The sequence below is a fragment of the Lycium barbarum genome, chromosome 8, assembly GCF_019175385.1.
Source record: "Lycium barbarum isolate Lr01 chromosome 8, ASM1917538v2, whole genome shotgun sequence".
Lineage (NCBI taxonomy): Eukaryota > Viridiplantae > Streptophyta > Magnoliopsida > Solanales > Solanaceae > Lycium > Lycium barbarum.
The window spans coordinates 119,051,970-119,073,943 of record NC_083344.1 but is presented as its reverse complement, the minus strand read 5'-3'; the positions used below and the strand labels follow the sequence as shown (position 1 = coordinate 119,073,943).

Genomic DNA, 21,974 nt, shown 5'->3' with positions numbered 1-21,974 from the left:
TTATTTTTCCTAAATTATTTCTTCTATTTTGCGTTTTGTTCTCCAGAAGAAAAAGCACCAGCATTATTAATTGAAATAAAAGTTGACCATCCTATCATTAGATTGCCGACCATCAATTTGTTTTAATAAAACTAAATGGAAATGGTCATAACAGTGAACATAATCAATTTAACGAGGCCTGTGAAATTCCTGATACTCCACGTATAATTAGTAGCCATAATAAATACTAACTTGTGGACATGGTCGTACAGTTCAAGTTAGGCATCAAGCACATGGGTGCCATTTGTCAAAATAACGAAATCGACTTGTAGCTAAAGCGCAAGCAATTTACGCAAAAGGTTGCTCTTGTTACTTTTTCCTATCATCTATACCAGCTCCCACGCAAGAACCAATAAAACGGATTTAGGTGTCCCTCTCTAGATAAGAAAGAAAACGTGTCATCACTAACGCTTTCGTCTTGTAGTCAAACAGAAAACAAAAAGCAGTGTCGAGCTTTGCTCGCAGTTCGACTGGTACTAAGGACCTAAACTGAATGGAATTTCAGAGCTCTCACACTGACGCTGGGAGCCTAAAGGATATAAAAATACACGGTATAAATCAAAAGGGGGTAGCCTTTCATATATACACCAAAACGGATATAACGTGGACTCCTCCACGTTATACCCCAAATATTTTCTTCATGTCAGACATCACAACCAAAAAAAAAAAATATTTAATGGTATAATGTGGACTGATCCACGTTATACAAAATTATTTGTATAACGTGGATCAGTCCACGTTATACCTTTCATTGATTTTTTTCTCCCAACGTTTTACAAATAGTTTGTAAGACGTTGCCTCTATTTAAATCATATTCGGCTGTGTTTTTAATAAAAAAAAATTATTGATTTTTTTAATTTTTAAAGCATATAGTTAATTTCAGTGATTAACTCAAATAAATATTTTAACACATGCAATAACTAAATATGTGTTATATATGCGAATAGAAATAAAAAATAAAATATAAGTTAAATAAACGTCACACATTAACTGAGTAGTAAATGTTAAATTACATACTAACTATTAAACGGCACAAGACATGTTATATATTCTTGGAAGATTACATAAGGAAACAACAATCGTACAACTTAAGAAAAAACATAAAAACCAACAAGCAACAACAACTACTGATTTCTGTCGGGATTGCGATTCTTGTTATAACCTGTTTGCTTGCACGTACTACACTTTCTAGCCATGCGAGCAGGAGCTATATCCATTTCATTCCTCCTTCTAGTTGTAGTCCGCGCTCCTGAAGTTCGCTCGTATTCAGTGTTTGCAATTAAACTGAAGGGAGAAGGTGGTCAATATGCCTCATCACCCAAGGGTGAAAAATTTTCACTGTATGTTTGCTTGTAAAACCTGCAACTGTAGTACTTGTTAACATAGGTCTTTGGTTGAATTCCGCGAATATCACAAAATTTAATTGCATGTGAACATGGTATATGGTAGTTTCTTCACTTCTCACACGAACACTTTTTCCCTTCGGCAGAGACTTTATGGATATTTCCGCCCTTACCTTCGTGTGCAAATGTCAGAATCTCAAAGACCCCTTTAGTTGCATTGTATTGTTGCATGTCAGTATGCTTTAGGGACCTATCCCAGTATTCATCAAACTTCTTTTCAACAGCGGGCGGCCAAAACTTTTTATCCGCAATCAACAAATCATCAAGGGTGCTTCTCTCAACAAACCAATCAACAAGATTTTTAAACGTATAACGGACCATGGCAGTATCGGGCAATCCACGAGCTTTCTTCAATAAACCGTTATAAGACTCGGAGGCATTCATTGTCATAGCCCCTCACCTATGACCGTTGTCCTTATGCAATGTCCATTTCTCCTCCGGAAGAGCTTTTAACCACAGATGCTCTGGAGGTGACATTATTTTGATTTGTTCCATCCTCATTTTATACTTCTTCTTCTGGTGCTCTGTAGCCGCCAACCACATTAGCTTCTCAAGGTCACTGTTGATGAACTTTTTATTGAAGTTGTTTTTCAAATGCCGAACGCAAAACCTATGGTGTGTGGATGGTGGTTGTAACCAATTATGTGTTTGGACACATTGGAAGATGCCCTGATGACGGTCAGAAATAAGTCCAATTCCTTGTCTCTCACGAACAATATGTCTCCACAACAACACAAGGAACCACGTCTAAGACTCAAAGCACTCACGTGCAACAATAGCATATGCAAGTGGAAAAATGTTATTGTTCGCATCAATTCTAACAGCAATTAGCAGTTTCATCTCATACTTACCGTACAGATGAGTACCGTCTATTGAGATGACAGGCCTGCAACTTTTGAATCCATCGATGCTTGGTTTATAAGCCCAGAAAAGAAACTTGAAGATGTGTTCACCTTGCATTGTAGTTGATTGGTGCTCCCACTCAACAACGGTCCCCAGATTGAAATATTTTAAGGCAGCCATATCGGGGCAATGTCTTGAAAGAGGTTTCAAAATCACCAAATACCATTTCAATAGCTTTCTTACGCCCCTTTTGTGCTTTTCTATAACTAGGAGTAAACGTATGCAATCCTTTTATTTTTTTGCTGAACTGACTTAATACTGATGTATGGATCGACCATAATATATGGTATCAACGTAGTAGCAATTAGGTGACTGTTCAAATTGGAATGATCCTTTCTGTAATCATCCGTGAGACAACTGTGGTGGAGAACCGCTTTGCCTGCCTTCCACATACCACTTGAAATTTCTCTAAAACGGATTATCCACTCACATTCCAACATATGACGCTTGCAAATAACCCTTCAAAATTTACCTTTGGACTGATCACAAATGAACTCTTTCTTTTCTTTGAGACAATATTGTCTCACTGCGCCTTTCATTTACTGCTTATTCTGAAATAACATACCTAATTGCATTATACAAGGAAAATTATCAACCCCCTAAAAATGGGCCAACAAATAAAAAAAATATTCATTGCCACTATACTAACCTGATCTGATAAATTCAGGTTTTTTACAATCCCAAAGTTCAGATCGAACTGGACCGTCATCCCTCATGAAGGCAAAATCATCCGGGCCTTCTTCTGTGTTATCCAAATATGGAATCGCATTAGAATGGTAGCTAACGTTACCATCACTTCGAGCAGTAATGTCTTCATAAGAATGACCATCATCATCAGATGAGTGATCATCGTCTGTTTCTGTGTGATGTAATGGGATATCACTATCTGACTCATCAGAGTGATCATTAGCTATATCATTATTGCTCACAATTTGTGTGAGCTGAGTTAATACGGGGTTTTCTTCAAAATCGTTACACCTACAAACATAGGAAAATTCAAGGGGTTCAAATCTCAGAAACAATTAGTTAGAAGTCTCCTAGTTTAAGCGAAAAAACATCGTTATATTTACCTTTCTGTAAATGACTCCACTTGAATAGGGCGATATCGAACTATACTCTCGCCACCTAATTCACTTGTATCTGGAGCACTACTTGGTCCAGGAATATCACAGCTCTGCATAGTCCAACCAAAGTTATGTGACTGGCTACCAACTCCTACCATTGTTTCTTGTTGAAGTGTACCTCTTTGAAGCCCAATATTCATAGCGGGAAGATACGTAGTACCCCGAATATCAAACTCATCGTCAGTGGGTGCTTCAACATTAGTAGAGCGTTCAACAGTTGCATACATGTCAAGTGTCGCTATACTGATATGATTGCTAAATATATCAGGACTTCGAAGAAATAACGATAAGGAGACATCGTCCGAAATAAGAGTTTCCTTGTAAATGGGAAATCCCTTAGCCGTAATTGATGTTGGATATCGTCCAGTGATAACCACTGAAAGGTTAGGATCAGTTATGGCAATTTTGCTTATGAAAACACGTTGTAGACGATCATATTTGAGGGAAATTGGAAACCTTTGTATGGCCCCCGGACGACGGTTATATCTCACTGAACCTTCTTCGTACACAACTTCACCACCCCAATATAAATTAACTCTTACATAATTTTCTGCCACATTATTTTCAACAGAATACAAATGTAAAAATTAATGGAGAATGCAAGACAGAAGTGAAGAATTCTTGAAAAATGAAGTCTACAAGAGAGAAGTGGAGAATTCAGAGAGATATGCAGAATACAAATCTTAACTGCTAAATAAAACAAATGATTCATGGACCTTTGAATGTCATAATGCTGATGTTGAAAAAATATATTTACTGTTTGATTTTACGAATGCATGCTTGGTTTGACGATTGCATGGCAGATTTGACGACTGCATGCATTCTGCACTTTAACAACAAAAATTTTACAAATTATTTTATTATTTTGCTTTTACAGCTGCATGCGTGATTTGACGACTGCAAGGATTCTCTGGCGTAAAAAAAATTTCAAGAATCAATTATTGGTACATTGGCCGGCCAACATTTTGCAACAAAATGAATTGTTGCAAAACGTTGGCAGTTTTGCAGTAATTGATGCATAAAACTTTTTTTATGCACGTTTTAGCTGAGAATCCATGCAGTCGTTAAATCTGCCATGTAGTCGTAACATCAAGCATGCAATTGTTTTTGTTGTAAAACATTGTCAAACATTCAAATCTAACCTTTATTTATTCTTGAAAGATTGCATAACTATTGAGATTTGAGATAAATTCAATAATTAATAAAAATTCAATTTTTACAGTGTCCCTCCCCCCCCCCCCCCCCCCCCCCCCGTGCCACACCGAGTTTGTCGGCGCTCTCGTTTTGATCTACGTTGGTGAACCTCCTCTTGTATCACACCCGCATCCTGTAAATGCCATAAAAAATAGAAGTTATTTTTGTATGATTGGATTCGTTAGATAAATTTCTTAGCAATTACTTTGATTGTCTACGTAAAATCGGACAGCATCTCCCCTGTAACAAGGACTTCCTCCAATACCATATACCAACACAAACAACCAAAGCAACCAAGACAAAACACCACATAACAACCACAAGTCACCAAATACTTTGAATTAAAAGCTAACCTGTGGCTCTAAAGTCTGTACATCCGGCACAAAAATGTGTGAGGATCCAACATCAAATGCCATGGGAGACTATGCAAAATAAATAGTATAGACACATAAGGTAGCCATTACATTAATGAAATTAAACAAGATACAAGCTATTTGAGTGGTTAGAATACTCACGTCGATAAAACTCAGTCTCCTCCCAATTGAAGAGCTCTGTCTAGTGAATGCAGGTAAAGGCCCCTCAGTCATCCCATAAGAGGTGCCTGTCTGAACACCAAACTGTTGGGCCATAACTGCGAGGCTAATAGGCTCAGACGATGTGAATGCCTGAAAAGGCCCCTCACTTCTGATTACCGCTGGTGATTGGACCTCGGGAGCAGACGTCGATGAGCTGGACATAAAATCTATTATTGGGTAATATGCATCATCAGCTGCAGGCATCGGTGAGCTGGGCATATCTTGATCAAAACGAACCTCTTCCTCATCAACCAACTGGTGATCCACGGGACCTCGACCCCGTCTGTTACCTGATTGGTGTCCTCCACCACGCGCCGTAGGTCTTGGTACATTAGGACGTTGATGACGAGGCACTTGCACAGTAGGCGGCTCAACATACTCTGCCGGTGGTGTATAATTGGGAGCGAAACTCAACATCGTCCCCAGAGAGGCAGCAGCCATGAACTCTGTATTAATGTGGCTAAACATCTCTGCTATTTCCTTCACTTCATTAGACTTGGTTGGATCTTGGATAGTCTCCTGAGCCAACCTGTATGATTCTTGATGTCCTAAAGCCTAAAAAAAAAAATAAAAAAAAATACAAGATTTGATAGTGGTCTAAGACACATATAAAGACATCAAATATCTAATGGAATGTAATGTACGTATCAGTGCCTCATGCCTGCCTGCCATGTGTTGGTATCCTCTATCCACATTATGCGCAGGATTTCCTAGAAAGTGCGCGAGTGACGTCGATACCAACAAAAATACTCTGCTAATGACTCTAGGTCTTGAGTTTCATACTCGGCCAGAATTACCCTTTGTCGACGATTTTCCCACAAAAAGTCCGTTTGTGTAAAATTTTGTTGATCCTCCACTGTTATAGCATACCGCTTGTCACGTTTATAATGAGAAGGATCAATCTCAGCACATGGTCCCGGAATATGTTGCTTCCTACCGAACTGTCTGAGAACGCAGTCTACCATGTGCCACTCTCGATAGATCCCACAAATAACGGGAACCTGCGCCATCCAAATAACTCGGCCACGCCGACACCACTCAGGGAGTCCATTAATGATGGCCTCTGAATAAGGCTGCCACACAAACTACGATAGAAAGAACATAAAATTACATGATAATAAAATAAATAAATTACACATAAGCGTAACTATTATATCAAAACGCCATTAACAACCATAATTATGATAAAATACCTGACCATCTGTTAGGTTGTCCAATACATCCCTACATATGGGTAGCACAACACGTGCCTCATTTTCGCGAGCTTTACGATAGGTCCACTTTCGTGCAAGAGTCGTGTGTGGCTGAAGGGCCCTGGGTGGTGGCTGCATCGGTATAATTCGCTCTCAAGCTCAAACCTATATTAAAAATTTAAAATAAATACATAAAAACCTTATAACTATCAAATAGGATAACCAAATAAAATTATATAATTTTAAAGGTCATGTACCCGCAATAAGGAAATGAATCCACACACATCCTTGATTTTCTTCAACGAAGCGCGGTATAAACAAGTATATAAATATGACAATGCAGCGCTCCCCAAGCTTGTCTACTCATTGCTCTAAGGTCACGCATGTCAAGCAAATAGTCTAAATTAAGTAAGTCACCGGACTTATCCGGAAATATCGTGCCGCCACAAAGCCATAGCAAATACAACCTAACCCGCTGTTGCACAATAATTTCTGGGGTCTGATCTGTTATGTCATCTAAGCCTCTAATATATTCAATTAATTTATTTAGTTCTAACCTACTAACACCATTAAAACAATCCAGACTGGGTGCCCAACCAATAAGCTCATGGATTAATTGTTGCCACCCAATAATACTTATATTTCTAGCATTAACACCATTCAAGGGATTACCATCAACAACCATGCCAAGCATGAGATCAATATCTTGTAATGTGATGGTCGCCTCACCCGTACGCAGATGAAAGACGTGCGTCTCAGGACGCCATCTTTCTATAAGTGCAGTGATGACTGCCCAATCATATGATACACATCCTACCTCTACTACTCCTCTAAATCCACACAGGCCAAAGTAGTCAAGGATGCGAGGATAAAAAGGATGACGCTTCACGTGCTTCCAAAATTCGGTATCCGCGCGACGTGAAAACAGGCATTCGGTCGGTCCTCTCAAGGCACCATCCCACACAGCCTGTGATCGATGCTTCTCCTGGAGTGTTAACACATCGTACACTTCTGGCTCCGGATGTAAGCATACCCGTGGAAGCTCCATACCTTAGATAAAAAAAAAAAAAAAAAAAAAAAAGCCCAGATCAAGCTATTTGGAGTAACTTACTATTAAAAAAATATTATTTCAATTTTAGCAGAACAAATATGCACTGACTAGATAAAACCAACTTCCATACGCCTTATTTAGAAACAACTAATAGTGGACCACATTAATACCTATAAGGTATAGACAGAATAATTGTCCACCCACTTAGGTCCCATATAATAAAGCATCATCATGACATTTTAAGTATCTTTTTTTTTGGGCTACTGAGGCATCAATTAAGTTTCACTTTTTTGGCTATATAAATATCACATTAAAGGTACAATGAAAAACAATTAGTTATTCAGATCTTTTATATAACAATCCACAAAAATAACAGTAACATAACAACAAATTTCTTCAAAAGTGCTACTAAACAAATCGGACCTTTTATATATTAATGCTTCTAACAATCATATCTTAAGTTCAAATTAAAATAACACAAACATATATCTTATACGTATTAAAATAACACAAATAAAAAATAACAATTAAGATATATAAGACAAACAGATATCCTTCTTCACTATAAATATACAATCTTAAATGATTTAGAAAAAATACCTTAATTTAGATAGCAACAAAAGATAAAGATGAAGAAGTTGCTCCAAAAATTAGACTGTAACGCAGGGTTTAAAAAGAAAATAAATGGAGGAGTAGGAGACGGAGACGAACATGAAATTATGTAACTTCAAAAGGATGGAGGAAGAGGCTGAGGAGAAAGGAGAAAAATTAGGGCAACAATGCACAATGAGTCGTGGACAGTATCACGTTTTACAAATATATGTTGTAAAACGCGGACTGATCCACGTTATAAATTTTTTTTTGTATAACGTGTTATACCATTAAATATTTTTATTTTTTTTGGGTTGTGATGTCTGACATGAAGAAAAAATTTGATCCACGTTATACCCGTTTTGGTATATATATGAAAGGCTACCCCTTTTAATTTATACTGTGTATTTTTATACCCTTTAGGCTCCGGACTCTCTCACACTGCTACTTATTGTAGCCAACCTGAACTGAATGGAATTTTAGAGCTCTCACACGGCTATCTATTGTAGCGAACTATTTATAGTACAAAGGATACAGTGAGTTGCGTATAAGATGGGATCTGCAGGGATAAGGAGATAAACCAAACATAATACACAAGCTAATCAAATGTGCATAAAACTTGCTGCAACAAAACAAAAGAAAAAGGTAACCATGAGGGAAATATCTGACCTTGCTCACCTTTTTTCATACAGGATTTCAACAAAGGAAATGTCATTTCAATTAACTTTTCCATAGATCCCTATTCCTGGTCAGATGGACCCCCATATGCTCAACTCTTCTTCTTTCTTCCACCAATATTTTGCTAATTTGTGTAGCAAGAAAGGGGTCAAACAATAACCATGTAGGAGGAGATGTTGAAACTTTTCATGCCAAAGAATGGTGGTACATCTCTGATCTCCCATACGTATCATGTTACAAATTTTCATACCGATCTGCAGAAGAGATCCAATTGTAACTGAATTTCACAATGCTTACCACAGACTAATTCAAGTGTAAGGTCATAAACACAAATCAACCACTAACCAAATTCATCCCCTAAACATTCTGTTCATTAAACAGAAATGGGGAGTGACAGATTGTTATTATAGAAGGCAACTCACTGAAAAGCAGAATCTCCTCCTATAAAAAGTCACAGTGACTGGCACTTCAATGGCAGCCAGGGAAAAAATATGGTTAAATCTTACTATATGTTATATAGTCACACAGGAGTAAATACTCAAAGTACAAGATACTATTATGAACAAACAAACTTAATGCATGCAAGATCAGGAAGTATGGCTCAATGATCATTCACAGTATTGCTTGGGTTCTTTTTGCTTTGCCTGCCTCAGAAATTGTCCTTGAACACGTGTCACTGTTCTGCTAGTCTCTGTCTGTGTTTTGGTATCAAACCAAAAGATACAATTCAAGGTAAAAAAGACTACTACTACTACAACAACATCAGGGCTCAAATGGATGGTATAGGCATTTGACTTCAGCAAACCAACAGAAAATGAGAACATCTTGATTGTTGCATGCATTTCGCCACATAGCTTTTAGGTCTATAATGTATGTACTCTTTTCAGGTCAACCTCATTCCTTCTAAAATTCAACTCGCTATGCATAGAAGGTACTCCTATCACTTTCTGAATGACCGCGTGCAAGATACAAAAGGAATATTACTGAAACTAGAAATATGTGTTCCCCCACGATCAACTGTATGATGCAGAGAGGTACTAGACCAGCTTCAACTAGTTAGGATCACTTGACTTTGAAGCAGATTATCAGTTCTTCTCTTACCGTTTGCTCAAGAGGTTCATAAGTGACGGTTCAAGTATTGCCTACCTGATTAGAAAAATTAAAGTCCACTGGCCTGCAAAAGTAACAGTTTGGTCCACTGCATTAGTTATCAGTTTATTAACTTAAAATAAATAAAAGAACATAGAAGTGCCACATTTGACATGTATACGGCCTTATTAACAAAGGCAGTATTTGTGCTATACTAGAAGTACCTAGCAACACAATAGAGTTCTATCCTTTTGTCTATTAAGAAAATAATATACAATTGTCATGAACATGTACACCTCCATCACAATTTACTTACTAATGTTCCTTCTTCCCATTCCAATTTATTTGAATCCTTTCTTGAACTAAAATATCCTCATTCCGAAGAATTCAAACTGATATAAATCGATATTATTTCATATATTCTTTACTTGATATGGAATTTCTTCTATAATATCCCACTTTCGTACATTTTAAGAACGGAAAAGGGCCAAAATTACCCCTGAACTTTGAAAAATAGTTTATCCATACCCTTCGTTATACTTTAGGGCCAATTATACCCTTACAGTTATACTATGGGGTCAATTATACCCTTATGTCTAACGGCTGCCACGTGGCATCATCTCAGCCCTTCAAAATTATTTTATCCTCAAATAATTTTTTACCCACTAAAATAACTCAAAACGACCCGAATTTGTTTTTTTCCAGCAAAAATAATACGGAATTATTTTTCCAGAAAAAATATAAAAATAATTTCGTATTATTTTTGCTGGAAAAAAAAAATTCGGGTCGTTTTGAGTTATTTTAGTGGATAAAAAATTATTTGAGGATAAAATAATTTTGAAGGGCTGAGATGATGCCACGTGGCAGCCGTTAGACATAAGGGTATAATTGACCCCATAGTATAACTGTAAGGGTATAATTGGCCCTAAAGTATAACGAAGGGTATGGATGAACTATTTTTCAAAGTTCAGGGGTAATTTTGGCCCTTTTCCGTTTTAAGAATTATACATGACTGGATCATACAATTCAAGAGGGACTCAAAAGTGATTACATTTTTTCGGAGGAGCTACAGTTAAGTTATTACATAATCAAACATACAAGAGCTACATAAGGAGATTTGTATAAAAAGAAAAAGGAAATGCAAACCTTGTTAGAAATGAACTTTCTGATTAGATGAACAGTGACCATATAAAAAATAAGTCGCTCACTTTCCTCTCTTTTTTTCTTGCCAACAATAAACCAAAACCTAACCAGAATCCAATAATCAGGAGCAGCATCTTTTCCTCCACTAACACAACCAAATTTAGCCTCCTCAGATAAACAGCATCAAGTTAGATCAGGAACACTCAACCCTGAATTTATCCGGCCCTATCCTATCCAGGCGAAATTTGCACCAACAGTTCAGAGGTGCCTAGCTCTTCCAGATAAAATGCACGAATTCCAACTTCTATTCTTAGAATGCTGATATTACAGGTCTCACATTTTTCATCCATCCATAACCATTTTAAATTTTCACCTAAATTGGCATCTCTTTCTTTTGGAATCTCTTTGACAGTCCAAAAGCCACTCAAAACATTTATGTGAGATCCAACAGTGAACTGCTAACCTACACTGACCGCATCCCAAACAGACACAGGTGAACAATTAAAGAACCAGTGACACCGACTTTCTAGGTTTATGGATTTCGTCAGCTAAACTTCATCATACTTCTCAATAAATAAGAACAAGATCTACCATCTCCGTGTACGCTATGTTATCCAAACTCCCAACATAAATGATTATCTTTGCATTAGCCAATTCCGACATATATTTTGAATACAGAGTATATATACAAGTATCCAACACGCAGAAAATTTGAATTATGTTTTAAAAATGTAAAGTTTAGGAAATTGTATCTATTACAAATATAAATTCCTTGCAAATATGGAATAGGTATAAAATCCATGTTATCGTGTAACTAGGAGTAGAAATTACTTTCCTTTCCTTTTATGGATTACTTGTAAACAACTAAACATTATTTAAGTCCCAACATGCATGAGGGAATAATAAAGTAATTTGTTCCGAAAATCTCTTTCTTCTCTTTTCTTTACACTATGTACATTATAAAGTATGAATACCGAGCAGTGGTGGACAAGCAAGAAAGAATTATGAGAATGTGCGAGACTTGTCTTATGCATTACGCCTAGGTCTTTTTACATGCACACTTTACAATGTACATTATTATGTTTCTCAATGTGGGATGCTTACATTTAGTATAACTATATGCAGTTACCAGATTACATTAACTAAAACACTCTCCTCAAGTTGGAGCATACAAGTGGTATGCACCGAGTTTGTCACAAGTGCATCTAATGCGAAGACTCGTGAGAGACTCAGAGTATATATCTTCAAACTGATCATTTGACTTCACGAATTTCGTGTCAATATCTCCTAAGTGTATCTTTTCCCAAAGAAAGTGTGGTCGATATTCATGTATTTAGTTCTCTCGTGAAGCACCAAACTCGAAGCAACATGAAGAGCAACTATTTGATGCAAATGAGTTTGCAAGTTGCAACAGTCATCGTCTGATGCTCTTGCTTCCCACTGGATTAGCAACCTTAATTTGTTTCTTGATCTTCCAAGGCAAACTACTACCAAGTAAAACCAATATGTAGAAGTAGAATGTCTATTAGAAGATAATCCTGCTCAATCTACGTCTGTGTATTCAGTATTTAATCATGTCCTTAATCTTCTTTCTGGAGTTGATTCTAAGTATCGAAAAATATAGAGGCCCGAATCCCAATGAGTCACATGGAGAGTCCATAAAGTGGCTTACAAAAAAAGAATATAAAGTTGCATCCAAGTTAGTCACATTGAGAGTCCATAAAAGGGCAATATCATCCTAATTCAACCTACCAATCAACTGCCTATATCTTGCATAGTCACTGAAGGACTAATATGGACCTAGTAGAACCCTAACATTTGGATCTATAAGAGTGTCAATGGGTCTATAATATGTCATTCTTGTCTTCTTAAGAATATCTAGGGCATACTTAAACTGGAGATGAGAATTTCTGATCTCGACTGAGCGACCTCAATACCCAAAAATACCTAATTTGTCTTAGATCCATACTTCGGAAGTGCCGAAAGAAGTATTGCTTCAATTTAGCAATGTGTAGACTAAGAAAGAGATAAGAACTCTCGAGAATAAAAATTGATTTGTGAATTCTTTCAAATTAATGATTGTTTGTCAAAATCAGCACCTCATAATAGGTGTAAAATTTAGTATACAAAAACTAGACATATCTAAGAGAGTTCTAAATGATCGTGCTACAAATTAATTGTGATGGCTCCTCCTTGACCTTAGTCACATCCACTTATTAGGTGGTTTGACTTCTTGAGTTTCTTATCCAAATTGTGATTTTCCACATAAGTGAGCTTGACTTGTTGATTTCCTTGTTCGAATTATCATTAATATCTGACACATCCTCTCAAGTCGGAACATATAAATCATATGCACCAAGCTTATTAGAAATGTTTTCACTTCGCAGTCCTATGAGAAACCTCTGTAAAGATAGCTGCTAGTAATTTAGTTGAGCGAAAGGGTTTGTGATAATTTCCTTAGAAATAACTTTCTCCTGAACAAGTGGTATTCTATTTCTAGATTTTCAGTTCTTTTATGAAAAACTGGATTAGAAGCTATACCTGACGTTGCTTGATTATCACAATAACACACTATTTCTTTAATGTTTACAAACTTCAATTTTCAATGTACTTGTTTGACCCATATTTGTTCACAAACAGTCGTCGCCATGGCTCAATATTCAGCTCTTGTACTAGATCGAGTAACAACATTCTACTTCTTACTTTTCCATAATAAAGATCAGCACAAAAGGAAAAAAGCACAGAATCCAGATGTAGAATGTCAATTGGTAAACTGGCCTAATCAACATCAAAGTATCCTATAATCAAAATGCTTCCTTTGTCTTCAAGCAACAATCCTTAGCCTGGTGGTTTTTTGATGTATCTTAAGATGGGTGTAACAGCATCTCAATGACTGGTATGGAGACTGCATTGACTGACTTACTATACATCACAACGAAAGAAATGTTTTTTTAGGTAATAGTGAGAGTCTAACTTCCTAACAAGCCTTTGGTACCTTATAGGATTTGTCATGGCTTCCCCTGATCAGATAACATTTTATTGTTCAGATCCATCGGGCTATCAACAGGTTTGCAATCCATCATACCTATGCCATTTGCACACCCCTAAAGAAAATACTAACTCCTAGACAAAAATAGGTAATTTGATTAAACTACCCCTAATTAAATAGGTATTGAGATTTGATTTGATCACATAGCACTTAATAGGGGCAAATCTGGAAAGATAAGGTCAATTCTTTCTTGATTTGATAAGTGGACACTCTTTTTGACCCAAGAAAAAAAGGCTAAGTGGACACTCTTTTTTATCCGGAGGGAGTACAGACTTCCTTTGTAAAATAACATCGTCTCTTGATTGGGCCTCACTACCAAGAAAATATTTTAGATGTCCTAATTCTTGGTCTGAAAATGACTAGTTAGATATTTTTTCTACTGGATGATTTTCTCATGAGCTTTGCATGTAATAGCTATGCCATCTATATATACCAACAGATAAACGGATTGATCAGGTATGACAGTAGAACGCTGAGTGGGCTACTTCACAAGAAAGAAGGAATAGGACCATTTACTGATGAAAGCAACATTAGGATAGAGACGGTATAAATGGAATGTTTCAACCTACCTTTTTCTTAAAGCATCTATCTTTCTTCTTCTGACGAAGTTTGGTCAAGGCTCCTGCTCTGGCAAGTTTAGAAGGATCTATCGTATTTCCACAACCATTGCCACTGACATCACCACTTCCATTTTTGCCAGCTAACCTGTTATCACTTTCCCCATTTGTGCCTCCAGCATTTATAGCTGTGCAGCTTCCGTCCTGCACATTGCTTCCACGGTTACTTCCCGAAGCACTTCTGTTCAAACTGTGATATTCAGGGTTCCCTTCACAAGGCCTAGTTTGAGTGTTGGATGAAGCACAACTTGGGCCACCCACAGCTAGTTTCTTCAATGAGAAATCTACATAGGGGGAAGTGCAATCTTGATCTAGGTCACGGAATTGATGATGGTGGTGGTGCTGATGAGGATGCTGAACTAGGATGTCAGTGTGAGAGCCTTGCAGAGCAAGATTGTCTGTAGCTTGCATGTTACAAGGCTTTAGCTGAACTTGCGGCACTTGCTGACGGTAGATTCTAAAGTCAATTTTTGCAGGCTTGAAAGCTGACGATGAGTGCAAACCGTAAATTGTTGATGTTGCTTCTACCTTATCTCTAGAAAGTAATGGTTCCACAGCAAGCTTATTAGTGGTGGACCCCTTATCCATAATATTGCCAGTTCTACTTGAGCTCGGATGTAGAAATTTCTCATTTGTCTGAGTTGGAATATCACATACCGACTCTTTCTTGGCAATTTCTTGGCCATTATTAATTAAAGAACTACTTAGATTAATCCCGTTAAGAGTCCTCACAGGGTTTGAGGACGAATTATACCTGCAAAATGGTCCACCACAGAGCAAAAGGTAAATTGCTGAAAGTTCCCATCCAACAAAGGAAATCACCACAGCTCTGATAAAAAGCTTAGAAAGCATAACTAGTAACTATTGTCTCCAAACCTTGAGAAAGCTGAAAGATCTGATTTTCTCAAAACACTACGATCATCTCGAGCAGTATTTCCTGGTTCTTTTGGTCCTCTTATCCTTTTCAAACTTAGCTCTTTCGATTCACCAATGGTTGTATTATTGATTTCTAATACCGGCACAGCTTTGTTCAACCTTCTGCTGTTGGACCGAGGATGAGGCTTCTCAGCAGTCACATCATGATATTCAGTGGATGGAAAATCTCCATCTAGATTTGCCTGGTGTTTATCCATCTTCAAACTGCTTGTGTTGGAATCTGTTGCCAGCAGGGTCTTATGTTCCGCACCAACAAGTTTGATTGGAACCTGAATTGCATTTTCAGATTGTGACTTCTGATATGTAGGTATGCCGAGGGAGGGTTCTTTTGCAATGTGATCTTCAATGGAACACATGATAGATACGTTTCAGTCAACTAAGAGACACTAAAATCAAAGAGAAGAAAAAGATTAGTAATACTCATTACCAGTCTTGTCTTCTTCTTCTTGGCATTTCCTTTTGGCATTTATCTGTGCGTTCCTGTTAGCAGCGGTTTCTGGATTTGAACGAGTAACCTGTGCACATGTGCTGTCTGGACACTCAGGTGCCTGATTCCATGGAGACACTGCCAGAGAGCTCTCAGCTTCAACAGCTTGCTTTGTCCAGGAATTCTGCAAAATACAAATTTCAGACTCAGGAAGAAATATTATACAAATCATTCCGTACTTCTATAGTTCTATTGGTCACTAAGCCTTGGAATATTGATGCTTAACAGGAATATCACTATAGAACTATTATGTTGAATCGTGATGATAATGTGACTAGACTAAAACACATTACTTTACTTCTGTCCTTTCAGTAAGAAACTTATATAAGCGTTGTTTTCGATTGCTGGTACATATAAACAATCTATGCCACAATGGACTAACCAATGGAATTTAACTCAATGAAGTCGTGCATTTCTACCTTGTTTATTTGCTGCAAAAGTTAGTGTTCTAAATGTGTTACTCTCGTCTACATATACTAATCGGTAGAACATTTTGAAAAAAAGAAAAGAAAAGAAAATCACCTCAATTATCTAATGCTTCAAATAACTACGAAAGAGTAGACATAGCCCATTTTTGAGACTGTTGCTATCATTTGTTTTCTTCTGCATATAAATAAATGACAATAAGCTAAAAGGCAGATTTTGCATAATGTCCTTTTATTTCTAGGGAAGGCAACCAAATGGCAATACCTGTGTGCCACTTTCATCCTCACTGCCATTACCAACATTTAGGCCATCGCTCCCATTATCTTCCCCATCATTGTTACCACTGTTATTTTCAGACTTCTCACTGCTTTTTGATTTTATAGACTTTTGGGTTTGAGTACCACTTTCGCTCCCGCTCCCACTAGACTGAGAAAATGAGAACAATTTAATCACAGTAGTACACAAAACCACTGGGAAGGCTAGTTTAAAAGGTGAGTAAAGAAATAGCATATTACTCAAAACTAAAGAAACTGCATATAACTGGATAAACAGCCCACCGAACAAATAAGCAGACACACATGTCCATAACAAACAATTACTGATTATCTAGGTATTTTGATGGACGTCAATGCATCAGCCATTCATTTTACATCAAGAAGCTCACAAGTAAAAGGATACTGCGAGTAATGGTGACTCACACTGTGGCATCTTCTCCACATATGCTGCCATAGGATCTTAAGCTCGTTCTTCCGTATAGGTTTTACCAGGAAGTCGACTGCACCTTTTGACAAACACTTGAAGACTAAACCCATTGAATCATGAGATGACATCACTGCATATGGCCCTCATCAGCATAGAGGTATAATAGTATCAATCAAAATTAAACATGGAATAGCAAGAGTTCTACATTAGAAGAACTGGCAAAACTAGCAGGGGTTACTTACTGATAACAGGAATAGTCTTGCGTGCGTAGTGGCTCATGATTTTGCATAGAAGGCCTAAGCCTGACAAGCAAGGCATTAAAACTTCTGTTAACACTAAATCAATGTGATTGTTCAGGTTTTCCATTATCTTCCAAGCTTGCAATCCATTGGCCGCTTCTATAACTGCAAATAACAAAGGTTAATTAGATAATAAAGACTTTAAAGATGGAAAGAGAGCAACAAACAAAAGATATATACAACAAACACAGCAGATACTAGTCATGAATTGAAAGTGTAATAGAAACGGAAAAAGCATACAGAACCACTTAGGCGAATTGTGATAAAACCAATAATCAACATGTCATTGAAAATATGCAGAAGTTGCTCTGACCAAATATCACAAAAATGAAACTTGAAACTTCATATGAAGTTGAATTGAAAAGACTTATACTCCCTCCGTTTCAATATATGTGAACCCATTTGACTGGGCACGAAGTTTAAGTAAATATAGAAGACTTTTAAACTTGTGGTGTTAAATGAGTCACACATGTGTTTCTAAATATAGAAAGAGGTCATTCTTTTTTGCACGGACTAATAAGGAAATAGGTTCGCATAAATTGAAACGGAGGGAGTATGTATTAACAACAAGATTTGTGCAGGCAGCTTATGTTTCAGCCACAAGATTCACAAAGTTAGAAACAAATTAGATGACCAGACTTATTTATATATTAATTTACACAGCCTGAACCTAGGGAATCCTAACAAAGTTGCTAGATCAGTAGAGGGATGTCAGCAGCTCTTCAACTATTGTTGCTTCTGGCTCCCCTTCAAGTAACTCTAGTTACAAGATACAGCACGAAGTTAGCAGCATCTGAGACAAGCATAAAGAGCCATACCATAGAGACATTTTTTTTCTAAAGCAATATTTAATTGATGTTGTGGGGGAAAAACACACACACATTTGCCAGAAGGTGCAAGTAACACACATTGAGGATAAAATGGGAGAAGGTCGCTTGAGATGGTTTGGGCATGTCCTATGTCGACCTACAAATGCACCGGTCCGTAGGTGTTAAACTATGGTAAAGTAAAGGTGTTAAAAGGGGATTGGGTAGACCCAAAATCACATAGGAGGAAGTTGCGTCGAAAGACCTACAAAAGCTTGGTATCGATGCAGACTTAGCTAAAGATAGGGCATAATGGAAGAAAAAGATCCACATACGTGATAACTACTAATTGAGGGTAGGTTCTAGACTTGTTAGAGAACTTCTACTATTATTATTATTAACATTAATATATATATATTTGACTTATTTTTCACTTTTATTTTATTTGTATAATGATGATATAATATGAGCTTAAATGAAGAAATGGGGATTCACGTAGCCGACCCCAACTTGTTGGGACTGAGTTGTAGTTGTTGGAGAAAAACCCTATATTGCAATAAGTTTTCAATTAGCAAACCTACATCATAATATGGTTCTCTAAAAAAGATACCCAATCATCTGTACAAATGGAAACCTCATGGCACATAAAAAGTTAATAAAAAGCATGCCCTTATATGCATAAATTCATATTTCATTCTTTCAGACTTCATATTGACTTGATATTTTCATATTGACTTGATAGATGCATCATGCTTGAACTTCCCCTCAAGCTCAAGTTGTTAGCTTGGACTCCCAACTTAAAGTGTTTATATATTTATTGTTGTTGAGAAACAATTCTGAAACTTCGATTTGATTATGATAAGGTGCACATAAATGAAATATAGATGTAAAACATAAATCTTGGTGCAGATAGGATCAATATATATTAATTCAATAAAACCAGATTAGTAAAGATGGTTCACACAATTTTCAGGTTATTCACTATGTGGAACTCTCAGCTAAACCACCAACTAAATCCAATAACAAGCCTCATTATCTCATTTATTAGGCATCAACACCAGTGTTGCTAAAGACTCATTTGAGGTGCATTTAAGTCCTTGAAACTCAGTTAAAGTTAGATTGTTCCCCTCACTTAGCATAGATGTTAAAGTGATAAGGTGTGCGCCCTCATCACCCATCAACTCTCTCCTAAAAAGGTCACTGCCAGAATGAATATATTCAGTAAAATGAAAACCTTAATTGTTAAAAAATGTTAAATTTAGTCATTAGCATTAAGAATTATAACTTTAGCATAAGGAAACTAGCTCCAGAAAACATGAAACCACATCTTTTCATGTATATTAGAAATATAATATGGTTTTTCAACTTGATTGATATGATTTTTACTTCATATATTCCGCTTAACTATAGTTATTTCAATTCTTTTATTCAAATAGTAATATGCAGTTGTAGTTCTTTTTTGTTGCATTACACATTTTTTATTTATTTTTCTTTATTAGTGTTTTTATTCGTTCAAGCACATACTTTAATTCCGCTTTGCAACTATAGCTTCAAAAGAATTTGGCGCTTTTTAGCGCTTTTTGCTCTTGACTACTCTGATTTCTATCGGGTTGACAACCACTGGTAACACCATTATGCAGCTCAAATGAGAGTATATTTAGTAGTGATAAAAATGCAGACAAATATACTGTAAATGACACCTCAAACTCCTTGTTTAAGTACCCAACATAATAAGCAATATATGCTGGCTCTGCAAATGCTCATAACCAGAAATTAAAACAAACTCAGATGTACAGTCTCCACATCTTTTTGTGGGCTGTATTTGATTATCGCAACCTAGAGTTGAAACTTGAAAGGATAAGGGGAAAGTTATTTAGTTACAAGAACAAGGTAGGTTTATAACAAAACTCAAACGTTGACAATTTGTTAATAATCCATCAAGCTAAAACTCAAACTTGACAAAAAATTTAAACAAAAAGCTAACCATCATAATTGCAATTTCGAAGTAAAGCAGAGACGATGTGTCGTGTAGAATCATCATTCTCCACCAGCAACACTCTAATGGAGGTGACATGAAGAAATTGTTCCCAACAGACTGCAGACCCCTGACTCTGTTGCTGTTCTTGCAATTTCAAACCACGCTGAGCTTGCAATGTGATCGCCCTCTCATCTACCATATCATTACTGGTCATATCAACTTTGAACTCGTTATGCTTAACTTCATTTAGCCCCTCACGAGAAATTCCATCTCCAATAACCTTGTCTTCATCACCAACAATTTTCATCGAATCACTCCCTACCAACCAGATCTAAAAATACTGATGATAAGGAAGACGTGACCACCAACAAAAACTTTCATAAATCCTTGTCAGCTAAAGCAAAGTGCGCATTTCTTCTGCTCCAACAACCCAAATTCTTCATATACAAACCCTCTCATACCTATTCCACATCAGAAATGTTAAACAATCAATTGAATAGAAAAATCAAGAGTTAATTGTCAAAAACACACTTGAACTATCACTTTTTCACACCCCCAACTATCCTTCCTGAACTATCACCATCTACGTGTTAAAACATACCTCGAAGCTGACTAGGCCAACTATCAACTAGGTGTGTTTTAATACGTCGATGGTGATAGTTCAGGTAGAAAAAGGGAACAGCTGATAGTTGGGGTGTGAAACTCGCGAAAAAGTGATAGTTCAGGTGTGCTTTTAACTATTATCTCAAAAATCAACAAGATTGAACTACTAAATAATTATTAAACCTAACCTTTACACGAAAATTCCTCAAAACTCGACAGAACATTCATCTACACACCTGTATTAAGCAGTACAGAGCATCAGCCACACATCAAGCCCTAATACCAATCAGCACAGATAATAATACTACTAAGCATATAATACAGTTGCATAACAAGAAAAAAAAAACTCATTTCCTTTTATAACATCAATGATTATTCCATCTTCCTCAACAGTCAAACAAAATAAATAACAAATGAAAGTGAGAAAAAAAAAAAACATTAACTACAATCTTGATAATTGATGAAACTATTAGTGACAGTACCTTTAAAGCTCATCGAAAAAGCAGTTGTAAAAATTGCTTTGCCACCGAAATTCCGTTAAACCAAGCAAAAAATAGAGCAAAGGCGTCATGAAAATTGAATTGGAGAGAAAATAAATAATTCTATCATGATGAATTTTACAGATAATTAAGGAAAAGACAGATTAGATTAAATTAACTTTTAGATTTGCTTTTATCAAGTTAAAAAACAATAGGGCTTTTGACTAGAGAGATTTTGGTTGTACAAAAGTAACACTTTACTATATCCACGGAAGTTAACTAATATTTGAAGGGGTCGTTTGGTTCGCAGACGCTAAAATATCCCGGGATTATAGAATTCTTGTTCTGGGACAAATATCCCAAATGTGATGAAATAAAATGAGATATGTAAGATTGTTATACCTTCGGTCACAGAAACTAAATATTTTTCATTTTATTCGGAATTTTTGAAGTTGGAGTTAAAAATTGAGTTCTGTTTGGTTATATTTTTGCGAAGGATATTTGATTGTTTGAACGTACAGAAAAATAAAAAAACAGAAATATGATTTTAGATGTTTTTTAAATACAATTTTAAGGATCAAACAATAAAGTGAAAAACTTTCTAGAAAA

The 21,974-nt window shown here is 36.5% G+C and overlaps 1 protein-coding gene across 2 annotated transcripts; it reads right to left on the bottom strand.

Moving 5' to 3' along the window:
• Positions 1-9,225: 9,225 nt before the first annotated feature.
• Positions 9,226-21,697, bottom strand: LOC132606908 (two-component response regulator-like APRR7). Of its 2 annotated transcripts, XM_060320588.1 has the most exons (10): positions 21,369-21,695; positions 21,075-21,122; positions 20,290-20,744; positions 17,443-17,604; positions 17,197-17,330; positions 16,763-16,924; positions 16,013-16,196; positions 15,526-15,925; positions 14,602-15,403; positions 9,226-9,925 (listed from the first exon to the last, which is right to left on the bottom strand). In XM_060320588.1, the coding sequence occupies exons 3-10, from the start codon at positions 20,588-20,590 to the stop codon at positions 9,911-9,913; spliced, it is 2,160 nt and encodes a 719-aa protein (XP_060176571.1). In that variant the 5' UTR covers positions 20,591-20,744; positions 21,075-21,122; positions 21,369-21,695; the 3' UTR covers positions 9,226-9,910. The 2 variants fall into 2 exon arrangements, with proteins under 2 accessions (XP_060176571.1, XP_060176572.1); XM_060320589.1 differs by lacking the exon at positions 16,763-16,924 and having other exon boundaries at positions 21,369-21,697.
• Positions 21,698-21,974: the final 277 nt, after the last annotated feature.

Coding starts and splice junctions, on each gene's coding strand:
- LOC132606908 (XM_060320588.1), bottom strand. CDS start 20,590: ATGAAAATTGTTGGTGATGAAGACAAGGTTATTGGAGATGGAATTTCT. Junction 16,925..17,196: donor TGTGGAGAAGATGCCACAGT/GTGAGTCACCAT, acceptor TCATTTTCTCAG/TCTAGTGGGAGCGGGAGCGA. Junction 16,197..16,762: donor AGGATGAAAGTGGCACACAG/GTATTGCCATTT, acceptor TGTATTTTGCAG/AATTCCTGGACAAAGCAAGC.